Source organism: Falco cherrug, chromosome 5, assembly GCF_023634085.1.
Source record: "Falco cherrug isolate bFalChe1 chromosome 5, bFalChe1.pri, whole genome shotgun sequence".
NCBI classification, from domain to species: Eukaryota; Metazoa; Chordata; class Aves; order Falconiformes; family Falconidae; genus Falco; species Falco cherrug.
Window position 1 is genome coordinate 71,099,525 of NC_073701.1, and position 13,341 is coordinate 71,112,865.

At 44.3% G+C, this 13,341-nt stretch overlaps 1 protein-coding gene across 10 annotated transcripts in view; it reads right to left on the reverse strand.

The window, feature by feature from the left end:
- The window catches only part of NRF1 (nuclear respiratory factor 1), a 74,220-nt gene that overhangs the window by 26,578 nt on the left and 34,301 nt on the right, over nt 1–13,341 (reverse strand). For 8 of the 10 annotated variants that reach the window (XR_008732442.1, XM_055711867.1, XM_055711865.1 and 5 more), the window contains exons 7-11: nt 12,533–12,730; nt 10,747–10,848; nt 8,717–8,866; nt 7,340–7,497; nt 2,873–2,997 (exon numbers count right to left, since the gene is read on the reverse strand). Coding sequence is in view for 9 of the 10 variants with exons in the window: in XM_055711867.1 (XP_055567842.1) it covers nt 2,873–2,997; nt 7,340–7,497; nt 8,717–8,866; nt 10,747–10,848; nt 12,533–12,730 (733 nt within the window). In the remaining variant the exon portion in view is untranslated. The remainder of the gene's footprint in view (nt 1–2,872; nt 2,998–7,339; nt 7,498–8,716; nt 8,867–10,746; nt 10,849–12,532; nt 12,731–13,341) is intronic. The other 2 variants (XM_055711871.1, XM_055711872.1) reach the window with 1 other exon arrangement.

Here is a 13,341-nt window from a genome sequence, read left to right on the forward strand (position 1 = left end):
AGCGCTGTTTCCTCTTACCAGAGCATTTCCAGTTTTCAGCCAGCTTCAGAAATTGGTGCTGCTACAATCCCCTTCACTTGCTTTGATGATTACTTTGCTTTAATGCCAGCCACTTAAGAGCAAAACATCTGAGGCTCAAACCATGGGGTCATCGGTTCCACCATCCCAACTCAGAGCAGATGCTTCAGAGTAGCAAGAAAACCGTAATGCACGTAGCTAGTTTGACACTGTACGGGAGCAGGAGATCTTATTTCCTTTAGCTATAAACGTAACTGATTGTAAGATTACCCACAACCCTTTCGCAGTTCAGCCACGCTCCTGGGCTCCCTACTCCCCCCAAGGACCGAATTCAGCCCTAGCTTCTGAGACATCAATGAAAATACAGAAGTTGCCTCTTTTTAGCTGCCTTGGTTCTCTTGTATCACTTAATTATTATTCAGATGCCAAAGAATGGATGGGGGAAATACCATATCAAGATAGAAACAAAACAATTAAAAAAGAGAATAATTATATCTAATGGCTAAAATCCGGAATTAAACACTTTAGCTGACCTCAAGCAATTCTGGTAAACTACTCTCCCTTTCCTTAACAATAAGATTGGCATAGATTTATGTCCCTTGCAGGGAAAGTGGCATGGGTAAGGGATTGCAATCCCTAAGAAAGGGCCTACAGAAGGGTAAGAGCATTCCCAGAGAGAAGTGTTTATTGGAAAAATCAGCAAATTAAGACTTTGCAAGCAATCAGGAGCAGGGGGAATCTGCTGGTTAATACAATTATGGCTCTGGCAATCATTTTCCCCCCTCTCCTTCCTGCAACCAATTGCACTGAATCATTTCCCATTTCACCTCCTCCTGACAGAAGGGCATGCAGAGCTCTTTGCCCCCACTGCATAAAATAACCGAGCACCAGTGTCCAGAAGGATGCTTGCACTCATACCCTGAGCTTCAGGGTACAGAGAAAGCAGACAAATCCTCCACAACAGTGCCAATGCTGAAAATCCATCTGCTCTCCATCCCCAGACAGAGACAGTGGGAATGGATACCAACATCTCCTCCATCCCTAAGGGAGATATATTAGCTGGTTACGTAATAAAACTAACAGCATGGTGCTTCCAAGGACTACCACGCCGACAAAGCCCTTCCCCTTAATACCACTGGAGATTAGAGCAAATCGAAGAAGAGTGGAAACAAGGCAAGGGGCTGTGGGCGAGGTTTTGCACAGTAGAAAATGCTGCAGTCTCTCCCCTTAATGCACTCTAAATCCCATCTGATTTCCAACTCTGCTGCTAAAAAAAAGAAAAAAAAAGAAGGGGGGGGTAAGCCCCGCCTGCATTATAATTATATTAATGCTGGGTGAATGAGGTAGGGTGACTTAGGAAGGGTGTGGAGAGTTGTTTAGGGGAAGCATCCAGAGGAATCCAAACCATGAAAGCATTTTGGAAGCAGACCAAAAGGAGTCAGGGGTGCAGATCTGCTAAAGGATGCTAACGTGCTTTTACAAATCTGATTAGTTACTGGTTTTGAGCATCCAGGGTCAGATCCTTCCTTTGATAAACACACATCACTTATCCCCCTCATGCCCGGCTGCTGGCAAAGGAGAATACAACACAACCCTACTCTATTCTCTCAGAATCAGATGCATTCCCAGCTCTGAGTAGAGGGTTTTCACTTCATTTCTGCTCCCTCTTCAGGCTGGCTGACTCTACAGCAAGAGATGTCAAGTCGAATGCCCCAAGTAAAATTACTCTTCCCTCCACTGCCCGGTTTTCGCTGCACAAAAAATATTCATGTTTTAAACGAGCACATTCCCAATGCAATGAAGATTTTGATGGAAGTCAGAATCGAGGTCTCATTTAGCTAGATGTCTGCTTTACGTGCAAAGTGACAAGGCAAGAAGTCATCGCTCTGCCACCCAACTGCACATGCTTGTTTCCCCTTTGATAATAAGGCTTCAAATAGTACCATCCTCAAGGCGGCGTTTCTTTACAACTTCACACTTTGCATCCTTTTTGAGCTTATTTTGACACCCCCCCTTCCATTTAACTGAAATAATCACAAGTTTCATCTTTGAACTTGGAAAGCATGGTAAAGGCGTCAGGCAGAAGTACAGTGCAACTGGAGGCAGTGGATGAGCACCAACTAGACGTGTTCGTATGTTCCAGTATCATCTCTTGAACCAGTTTCTGTGAACATACTGTATTCACTATGAACTTAGTTTGAATAACTACAAAAGTCACCAGACTTGGCAGAAGATGCATCCAGATAATAGGTGAGAAACACTATGGAGAATCCCTAGAACTAAGTGATTGACTATGGTAGCAAGATGGAAAATAAAGCAGGAGGCAAACAAGCCAAGACTGACTGCTGAGGGATGACTGAAAGGTGTCACCCAAGCAGAAAAGCGACAGTTGCTCAAGAGCAGCCACTAAGCAAACCAAGAAAGTCTTGAGAAAGGAAGGAAATGAGTGGGTAATAAAATGCTGGTCATACTCTACCACTTCTCAGTGAAGTGTTTTGGAGATGAGGGGCACTGACTAGTTGTGTTAGTTGACTAAGTCTGGTCCTCCCTGTGGTAGGCACTGTACAGATACAGAGAGTGGGAAGCAGTTTTTCCCCAGAAAACTAAGGCTAAATAATAAGCTGGCAGAAAGAGGAAAAGAGCTCAGCCACCAACACTACGGAAGTAAACAAGAGGTTAGTGCTACCATTTTTTTCTGAGATTTTAAGTCACAACCTAGTTAGTCAGCATCTGCAGTGAGGGAGAATTATTTTACTAGTGAAAACCTGACATGTCAAGTAAAAGAGAGCAAAAACCCCCAGCTAAGAGCAAAGAAAAATACTCAGAAAAAGTAAAAACTTTCCGGCAGCCTTACCATTGGCATCTTGGACTCCAGTAAGTGCTCCTACCGCTGCTGCAGTTTCACCAGATAGAACAATCTGTCCTCCACCTTGAAGAGTGGCTTCAGCAAGCGTGGCTACTGCATGGGCAGCTGCTTCACTGCAGGCACAGGAAAGGAGAAAGAAGAATTAGGAGAACCAAACAAATAACGCCATTCCAGTAGCACCTATTTTAAGCAGGCACCATATGTCAAGAGAACAAATCCAGAAAGGAGGGATTCTTACTGGGCCCAGATGAAGTTATCCAGAGCAGAAAATCTACAGTGGAGGACAAATATGTGGGAAGAAGCTGCTCCTACTGGCTTTTTTCAGCTTGTAGGTCTCTTTAGTCAGAACATCCCTACATTCTTACCTTCACATTCCTTTGCTTGGGAACTTAAGTAAACCTTTTAGACAATCCAAGTAGTTATACCATGTGACTCCTAGCTGCCTCTGGTTTCTGGTACAAAACTCTTCTTTTGGCACTGTTATGTTCTGGGTCTTTACAGATTTGAGAGCTCTACCCTTCATTACTGTTTCTGCGAGTTCACATTGCAATGGAACAGGCCCAGAGGTTTACCATCACCAGGATCACATCAGCAGCTCTGTATTTAGCTAAGATGGAGTACTACTCCCCAGCCAAGTGGTTTAATAATTCTTTTTAATAAGTGATCAGTAGCTCAGCACAGTATTGTTAAATTTCTTCATACAAATGAGGTCAGACCAAAGGTCCCTCTCATGCAGCAACCCTGCTGTGAGAAAAGCCAGTATCAGATATTAGGAAGGAGTGTGTAAGATCCTTCCCTTCCTACACCCTCTCAGCTTCTGACAGTTAGCAGTGTATTGATTTCCTACATCAGTGACTGCATCTGGACCATCAGGTTTGATTTGTCTAATCCCCTCCGAAGCCCATTTATACCTTTTGCTTCCACAACACCCTGTAGCAATGAGTTCCACATTTAATTTGGTGCCATGTGAAGAAAAATTACATTATGGTACTTGAAAAACTACTGCCTCAGTCTGGCTGGGCAGGCCTTAAGTCTGATATTGTGAGAAACAGAAAATAACTGTTCCCTTTTTGTTTTCCTCACGATTTCATAGATTTCCAGTAATCTCTTTCCCAAGCCAAAGAGCCATAGTCCACTTACTGTGCAAGGACTCTTCCTGGCTTCTGATCACTCTTGTCCTATCCAGATTTTTTCTAATGTAAGACATCTATTTGCTGGGGATGACCATTTCTCACACTATTCAGGACATAGACACACCATGAGTTAGTCCAGGGGTCTAATCCTGGCTGGTTCACTATGCCTTTCCCTATAATTCCTATATTCAACTTACTCTCTTGATAATATCTTCTCAGCAGTGATAAAACATTCCTGGAGGACAGTCCACCAGATGCTTTCTGAATGGTAACTGGTAGCATACAGTTCCTCATTGGATACACAGAGCCGTTATTTCTTTGTATGTGTATCACTTGGCATTCGTTGACATCATATTTGACTGTGCAACCAAATGGCAAATAAGAGTGCTGTGAGAATCCTTCAGCAGCTGTCCAAATTTCTCCAGACCTGTTGGATTAGCCACTTCCGGTGACCAACTGCTAGTCAACAAATTATTCCAAAGCCACCTCCTTCCTGCAGCTGAATCTCCCACCATTTCTACCTTAAACTAAAAAAGTAGGTATTTTCTTTAGCTTCCCCTAGGATGCTCTTTCTTAACTGCCATGCTCATTCTTTGGTAGTCAACGGACTCAAATATTTTCAAAGTACTTCCTATTCGTTCTTTCTCTTTCCTAATTTCCTGCTTAGATGCTGTATTCTTTATTCACTCAGGATGTATTTTCATTTCTAAATAGCACTTCTGTCTCTTAGAGTAGCTCTTAAACACTGTTAGTGAACCAGAGTAGTTTGTTGTTCTGCTTTCTTACTCCCTTTGATCTCTCTTCTGAACCTGCAGCTACATGAAGGCAGTTACACTGCAGGAAGGGCAACTACAACACAGCAAACCTGGGGTAAGCACACATTTATTGGTGTAACCCTGTTTCCGACTTCACACAGCACTTACTTGAATCCACTTTCAAGGGCAATTGAGCATTCTAATAATCTGTTACAGTTCCATCCCTGAAAATACTAATGATCTGTGGCATAAAAGCTTTTTCCAGTTACAGTGTGCTCCATAAACATTAACTGGTTCAAATCAATGAATTAATGGCCCACCTCCACTTCATCCTATTTTACTAGAAGGCCTAATACCTCCCATCCTCAAACCTGACAGAGGTTGCATCATCCGTTATGCCATGCTATTGGCAGGCGTACTGCTCTACATGGGGCTGTGAAAGACTGCGCTCAGCCAGCAGCCATTGGAACAAGATTTAGATGGCAGCTTTCAGCTAAATTAGGCATAAAGTTTCCAGAGCTAGGATAAGCCACCAGCTTTCAAGGACCAGAGCCTTGCTGAGATCTTCTTACAGGCAGGGGAAAGATGGCAGTCACAAAATCACAGAATGGTTTGGAAGGAATCTTAAAGACCATCTAGTTCCACCCCCCCTGCCAGGGGCAAGGACACCTTCCACTAGACCAGGTTGCTTCAAGCCCTGTCCAACCTCGCCTTGAGCACCCCCAGGGATGGGGCAGCCACAGCTTCTCTGGGCAGCCTGTGCCAGTGCCTCACCACCCTCATAGTGGGGAAGAAGTTCTACAGCTAAAAGCTACAAGGAGCATTTTGTGGCAAAGGACAAAGTACACCTCTTCCATGTGGAAGGGTGTTGGAAGGCAGTCACCTAGAAAGGTCTCCAGCGCTACCATGGTCAGCAGACAAAGAGGGTGACAAGCTGGGAAATAAAACATGAGGCCTCTCATTTCCACTGCAATGCTGCTACAGGCTTCGCATCGCTCCTGAACTACAAGCTATTTGAACAGACTTATCATAGGGCTTTCCTGGGTATAAACTGAGCTGATCCTGTCTTGAGGCACAGTAGAGACTAAATGACTTGTTGAAGGCTCTTCCGTTCATATTTTCTAGGAGTTCTAACAACACTTCTTTTTATTATGGAATCTGAATTTCTTAAGTTAATACAGGAAAAGGAACAGCTTTGTGACCTTAAGAGCTAAAAGCTAGTAGCAATGGGATGAAATTAACATGGAAAGCCCACGATGTTCTACTCCAGAAAAACTTCTGATAAAACAATAAAATAGAAAAATCTATTGCCTGGAAATGTGCAGGATAAAATCCTGCAAGTCAGTTTTTGGGAGAAGGGCCTTTTTCCTGCAATTCCATGCCTAGTTACTTCAGCTGTTCTTACAGTGCCGTACAAAGATCACTTGTTTATAAAAGGCAATTTTACAGTGAAACTGCTAGTAAAAAAACCCTACTTAACCAACCTTGTGTGGTAGCAGAAAAGAACTTATCTGATGGTCCTGAATCTGGACCACAAAGAGAATAAACAGTTCTAGGCGTGTTTGTGCTTCAGTTGTGACAGCAATTTGGAAACAAGCTGTTGAAAGCCCCTGCGATTAAAGTGGGTCCTTTAGCAATTTGTGTATACAACAAGGTATTGAAGCTTTACTCCAACCATCAGCAGTGTGGACTTGTGCCTTGTCCTGACCCATGGCTGCTCAGTCAACAGCCTCTAGGCCAGAATCCTGATTCAGATGAGGAAAATATGTCTACACCTCAGCAGTGTGAAGCCTCCCATGCTGTTGGGGCTGATGCCATGTTTCCTACAGTTCTTCTGCTCTCTCAGGGTGCAGCTGTGGTGTGCCACAGCCATTTCCAGTTTTTAAGAAGCAAAGGTTAAGCAACTCACCAGAGCCAAGCAAAGATACTGCTTCCTGCTACACGGACCTGTAGAGAACTATACTGCAGATTTTGGTAACCTCAATAGAATAAAAAAAAAAATAAAAAAAAAAAATCTAACAGAGCTCATTCCAAGCCGAAGAGGCAGCATTACTACTGCAGCTCATTCACCTTCTATTTCAGAAACACATTTGGGAGAAACCCCAAGAACACTGGCCTTGGGAGGAGATTTTTATTCCTGAAGAGAGATCATACTCAACAACAGGGAAATTCAGCCTTAGCATTTTAGTAAGAAACCATTATTAATATTGAGGGAGACCCAGACCAGCAAACTTAAAAGGTGCTATTAGCACATCACAACTCTTGCTTTCTTCACAAGCTCGGTTCTGTAACTGGACCCTTGCTGTACAAATAAGATCATTTAGAGGGGACAGTTACTACCCATCTTTTCTTCTTTCAGGAAATTACCATGTCAGTGGTGTTCTGTGGTTACAGCAGAAATCAGGAACTGTCCTGCAGAGACCTGGACGCTGGCTGATGTAGGAATTTGTTATGGGAAGAAGCAGCCTCTACTGGGACTGTACAGAGTGATCTTTGCACCATTAGAGTGAAAACCTGGAAGGAAATGTCATGCATGCATGCTTCAAGCCTTCGTCTCTCACCCATACCTGTTGAGTGCCATGGTAACAGTTGCTCCTTGTTGCATCTCCTGAGATGCTGCCACTGCTGCTTCTGCTAATGATGCCACCGCCTGCGTGGCCTCTGATGCCTGCGTTGTCTGGATAGTCATCTCACCCCCCTGTAGCGTTGCCCAGTTCTGCTCCACCTATGGGGAAAAACAAAAAGAAAGGCTCTAGGATTGGATGTCATCCCATGAATGGACGGCTGCTTCCTAAAACAAAAAGAGCCAAATTTCAAGAGGTCTGTGCAGAATCCTGCACATGCTCTGACTTTGAGAGATAGGTAAAAGAGGGAGGAATCCTGGGATCCACCTGACATTGCTGGACACTACAACCCTCTATCAGCCATGAGTGAGTTTCTAAAGTCAGCTCATGATTTTAGTTGCTGTTCTCCATATGTTCAACTTCCGAACAAGAAATCTAGTTTTCTCATGCACATGGAAAGTGCACCCCATAAACATCCATGAATCCCCTCAACCTCCCAGAAATCCCTCTCCACAACAAAACAGGACAGCGATGATCGTTGTCGTACTTGTATCACTGCCTGCCAACCAGCCTGGGCAGTTTATTAAGTAGCTGCATTTCCGCAGTGTTAGAACCCCAGTGCGGACAACATCCTCCCATGGAAATCGCCTGCGCTTATCTCACTGTTTCTACTTGTCTGCACCCATCTGCTGTCATTCGAGGGAGCAGTCCATGTTTTACTTGTACAGCACTTGTGAACTCAGATGGGTTTGAGCCAACTGGAATTGGAATTTCTTTGTGCTGCAGCAATATATTTTAAAAGAAGATGGCAGATGGAAAGTACTCTGTTCATATATCTCAGGTACTTTCAATTCCCTTACTTCAGACCTTCACATAAATAGGTTGCATATTACTTGAAGTTCACCCAGTCTCAGTTGCTCATTTTCCACCTAACCCACATTTCTCCACTTGCGACTTCGCAGCTCATGAGATAATGAGTGTATGGCCACAAAATCCACCAGGATGTGAATTAGAAATATGCATTGGACAAAAACAACTAAAGAAATGGAGGATGAAGGCCCATCAGCTGACAAATCCTACTGGCTGCTTTGCAAGATGAAGATCTTCCCCCACCCCGCCATCACTATTCTCATCCCCATAAACATTTTAGGCCACTCACCATCTTGCTGAGACACACAAATAAGAATGCCATAGAAGATGATGAAAAAACCCCCCTCAATTTGTTAAGATGGAGAAAGCTAGAAAGTCCATAGAAGCAGAGCTGGCTCAAGGCTCAAGTAGGTTTTGCACAAGTAAATTTTGCTGCCTTTGGACAAGATAAGGGTTAGTCCCATCACAGGATGGAAAGGTAGAGAGAGAACCTGTCGCGCTCTCACTCACATCTGCTATCACACATTCCTCAGCAGCTGCCAATCTCGTTTTCCAGCACTTGGGCACAGGCAAAACTGGCGCTCGTCGTAGCTCTTTAGCCATCCCCAGCCGTCTGACGTTCAAGGCAACTGCTTCATTCTCCTGTGCCCAGAGCTGACCCTGGGCGAAAGGATCCAAAGCAGGGAGGAAGCAGTGAGATAGTGCATTGTGAAAAGGAGAAAGGAAGTTGATTTTAGAGAAGGCAATGTCTTTTAGGAAAGATTCAACCAAGTTTGAACGCTCACGAGAGGAAGAAGTTGCAGATGGTAGAGATCTCGAGAGAGTCAGATCGAGTTTGTGGAACTCGCTAGCCATGCCAAAACCGAACCAAAGCAAGCCCGAGCTGGGAAAGGCACCCTTCCCACCACCATGCAGAAGAGGAACAGACATATGTTTTTCAAATACATGGCAACACACATTTGAGTGATAAGGCAGGTCTCCACTGTGACACACAGTGCCCTGCAAAGATGCCTAAGCTGCTTCAGAACAGGGACAGAGCAAGGCCTGGAAAAGAAGAGAGGACTGTCCAGGCCCTTCTCCACACTAATGTGAAGGTTGTGCTGCTGAGATACCAGCGAGCATCCCTGCTCCATGTTGCTCAGAGTCCTGTAAACACATCTATTTACTCAGAGCTAACTCAGATCTTCACACAGCAAGAGATTTCAGGACAAAAATGTCCCTAGAGAGGCTGCCAGCAGGCTGTGGATCTGTCTGTGTGGAGAAATTACACCCGTCCCCAAAGCAAGTTTACTTGTGTATTTTTCTTTTGTCCAAGATATCACCTAGACGTTCCATTCACATTAGGAATTAGATGCCTGTCTTCCCCTGATTTCTATTTGTTCCCTCGAAAAATTTCTTTCTGATCTCAAGAGATATAACTGGTTCTTGAAAACCCTTATAGCAGCTGCAAAGTACTTCAAGGTCACGGCTCCAGAGCCAGGCTGTTTCATGATGGGTCTGAGATGGAAACAGGGTCTGGTGCAGGGCAAAGCTGTTCTGTGCTGCCACCTGTCGCTGTGAAAGCTTGATCCACGCAGAGCGGACCAGACCCCGCCGCTCCTGCGCACAGGCTGGCCAGCCAGAGATTCTACTGTGCAGCAAAGGGACAGAAAGTGACCTGCAGCCTGATTCAAAGGTGGGTTTGGGGATGAAAAGGATGAAAAAAAAAAAAGTTAAAAAAGTCTTCATAATCTTAAAGGCATGTTCCTTAAACACACACAAAAAAACTTTATTACTCAATTAAAAAAAAAAATAGTGGAAAAATAAATGTATACAAATTTGAGTGTTCAGATTTAGTAATGGAAATGGCCTGATCGAGTCCTTGACAGAAACAACTTTGCCAAGTTGTAAAGCAGTGGAAGAAACTGTCACAGGAACAGAACGGTAACTCCGCAGTACCTCCTGTTGTCTCTAAAGTACTGTGCATTTATACAGCCGTGTCTGGGATTTACTTGCAAATCTCCCTAAAAGCTGCAGCAAAAGAACAGTCCCATTTCATCCAGAGATCAGTGGCCAAAGACTCACGGGATGGGATCTGCCCACAGCCATGCAATACCCACTACTAACCACAGGCTCAAAATATCCCAGCCATCACTCCCAACCCTGAACTGACAAACAAGCAGCCAGGATCTACAGCACACGTAAAACAGTTACTCAATACGAATACACAAACGCGTACTTGTGTATGTCATTAAGCCTCTACCTGCTACAGCAGATAGTAATTTATAGGAAATATATATTTTTTAAAAAAAGGGTTAAATTCAGGACTGAGTCTTCCACCATAATTTTACAGTCCTGAGTCAAAATGACAACAGTTCAGCACTTTCTATATAAAATTTTACAGTCTCATGTTTACGTGTAGGTTAACCCTTAACACTGCAGGGTGGGGAAACAAGGCTTGGTGTTTTCTGTGACCACAAATTCTAGAAAATTTTAACTTTATTGAAATTCAGACAGGACAATTCTGGTTTGTGCACCACAAACATGATCCAGATCCTTACCTCCCCATCAGTCACTGCAGAATAATTGACTTGTGCGACGGTAACTGTGGTGGGCAACTCTGAGGCATCGGCCAGTGTGGCAACTGTAGCACCAGTGCCAACCTATGGAAGTCAACAAAATGCAGTTAAACATTATTGCAGGAAAATATCCACATAATTCAGGCAAAGGGAAACTTAAATGGTCTCAGAATAAAAAGCATTGCACCCACAGAGAATAATAGTAATTGCAGAGCTCACAGAAAATATGGAGCCGTCTCGAAGGGCTGGGGGAGGAAATCACATGCTAGAGCCAGGTTAATCTGTGGTGGCTTCCAGAGTGGATGTGGCCCAGAGTTCACACAGGAGACAGAGTCCTCACTATTCTCCCAGCCTCAGGAAGAGCAGCTGCGGGGTGCTGCTGCCATTCCCAGGTGTGAGCGTGGTGCACAGGTGGAGTCAACACGCTTCTCCCACAAGGTGGAAGTGACTCAAAAAAACACTGAGTAGACCTGGATCAGAACATCTTGCACAGCAGCCCTCATTTGTAATGCTCCTTGCTTACCATTCATCTCTCTCACCTCCAGGCCCTTGGCAAACATTAACTCATCCTCAATACTCCCACTGCCCTTGGAAATGACCTTTTCCCCATTTAACAGCTGGGAAAAGACAAAGGTGGGGAGATGTGCAGCTTTGTTTCTAAGGAGAATTAAACCTATAAATGCCAGAAATTCAATGGGATCTCAGGTGCCCAGCATTTAAATGAACACTAGTCAAAGGAAAAATGCACCTTAGCAGATGAGCAAACAGAACCAGCTTGGCAAATCTGCCAGGCCTTGGTGTGGAGGGCAGAAAGCTGTAACAATCGTGGAAAAGCTTTCATTTGAAAAAAATCCAAATAAACAAAACAAACCCACACATGTGGTTTTATCTTCATGACTGTGAGATGAGAACACACAACAGAAAATCATGTTTGACAATGAACTAAAAACATGACACTCAAGAGGGACAAGCCACTGGGCCAGTTAGGTACGAGGGGGCAGTGGTGGTTTGAAGGCAGGAGCAGAGGGGAAACAGAGGTTCAAACCTCACACCCACCTGGAGCTTTTGGGAAGTTTCAAGAGAGCACTTACATTTTTGACATCCTGAGCTACCAGAACCTGCCTCCCCACATGGGGAACACAGGGAGAATAGCGGCATCACTGAGCCACTGAATGCAGCCTCTTCTGCCCTGAATCTCCCTCTGTAAAACGGTGTAAGAGGCATCCTTACTGCAGGATGATGATGAGGATATCCTTATCACGAGGATAAATATACATTTGATATGTGTAATATATATATTATACTTCAGGTGTAAGATGAACAACAGAAATACCTTATGCCATAGATTAAGTTATGTTGCATGCCATTAAAGAAATGCAGTCCCACCACCTCTCCTCCCATCACTCCATCCAATTGCCACCACAGATATTGTGTGGCCACATCACAAACTGTATCTGTTCGCAAACAGGTTCATTAAACTCAGGTCAGATCCCTGAATTGCTTGACCAAATAGCTGCAGCAATCCTTGTACTTTCACAACAGGAGAACAAGGGATGGGAGTGTGGAAGAGAGTGGATGGAGACTGCTTCTTTGGAAGGGAGCATTGAGTTAACAAGCCTGCAGGCTAAAACATACAGATAAAGACAAAATTTTTGAAGGACAAGTTAAACTACCCAAAAGAGCTTGCTCTAAACCACCTCCCTGATGAAGGCAACTTGATCCTGAGTCAGCCATGCTGGAAATGGAAAAGCCAGAGGGTTTCACTCACCTGGATGAGGGACACTGTGCCATCAGGGTTACTGAAGGTTTGTACCACTGTCTGTGACGGCACCAGGTGCGCTATACTATGTGTGGTCGTAGTCTGCTGCTGGGTCTGCTGATCCTCAAATGCATAGAGCAGGTCTTCACGCCCATGCTGCTTGTAGCAGTTTTTCACGATAGTCCGCAATGCTTGGGTCCATGACACCTACCAGGAGAATGATGATTGAAGAGTCAGCATAAAAAAGTTTTATGAAAGACTGCAGTGCTGCTACTGCTGCGATTTGCATGCTTATCTTTACTGGGTGGTTTTCAACAAATTCTCAAACAAACAAGAGGCCCCAGTATTTAATCCCTCTCTCCTCATCCCCTCCTTTCCCCGAGACTCAGAAATCACCCTGGTGAACTATTGCGTTGTTGTATACTGATACAGAACGAGCACATCTGGCCAAGGGAAAGGGAAGCTTCTCAGTGAAATTCATTTCACCAGCTTAAAAGGAATTCTAAGGAATTGGGGCTGACAAGTAGAAAACCATCCTTACCTAGAAAAGCACTGACTGCCACAGCACCATTTCCAGCCTCACTAGGCATCCCCGCTCATCCACCCAGACCTACATCAGCCTGCACAAGTCCTGCCACTTGCACACTCTGGTAGCTTTCTTTGATTATATTTGTGAAAGGTTGGTAGAAACATCACCTGCATAAAGGATCCATAACTACAACTGATTTCCAAGACCTTTTCACCCAGTTCTTTCATTTTTTCCTGGCTGCACTGCACACCTTTGACTGCTTCCCTTTAAGTATAAAGTGTCCTGACTT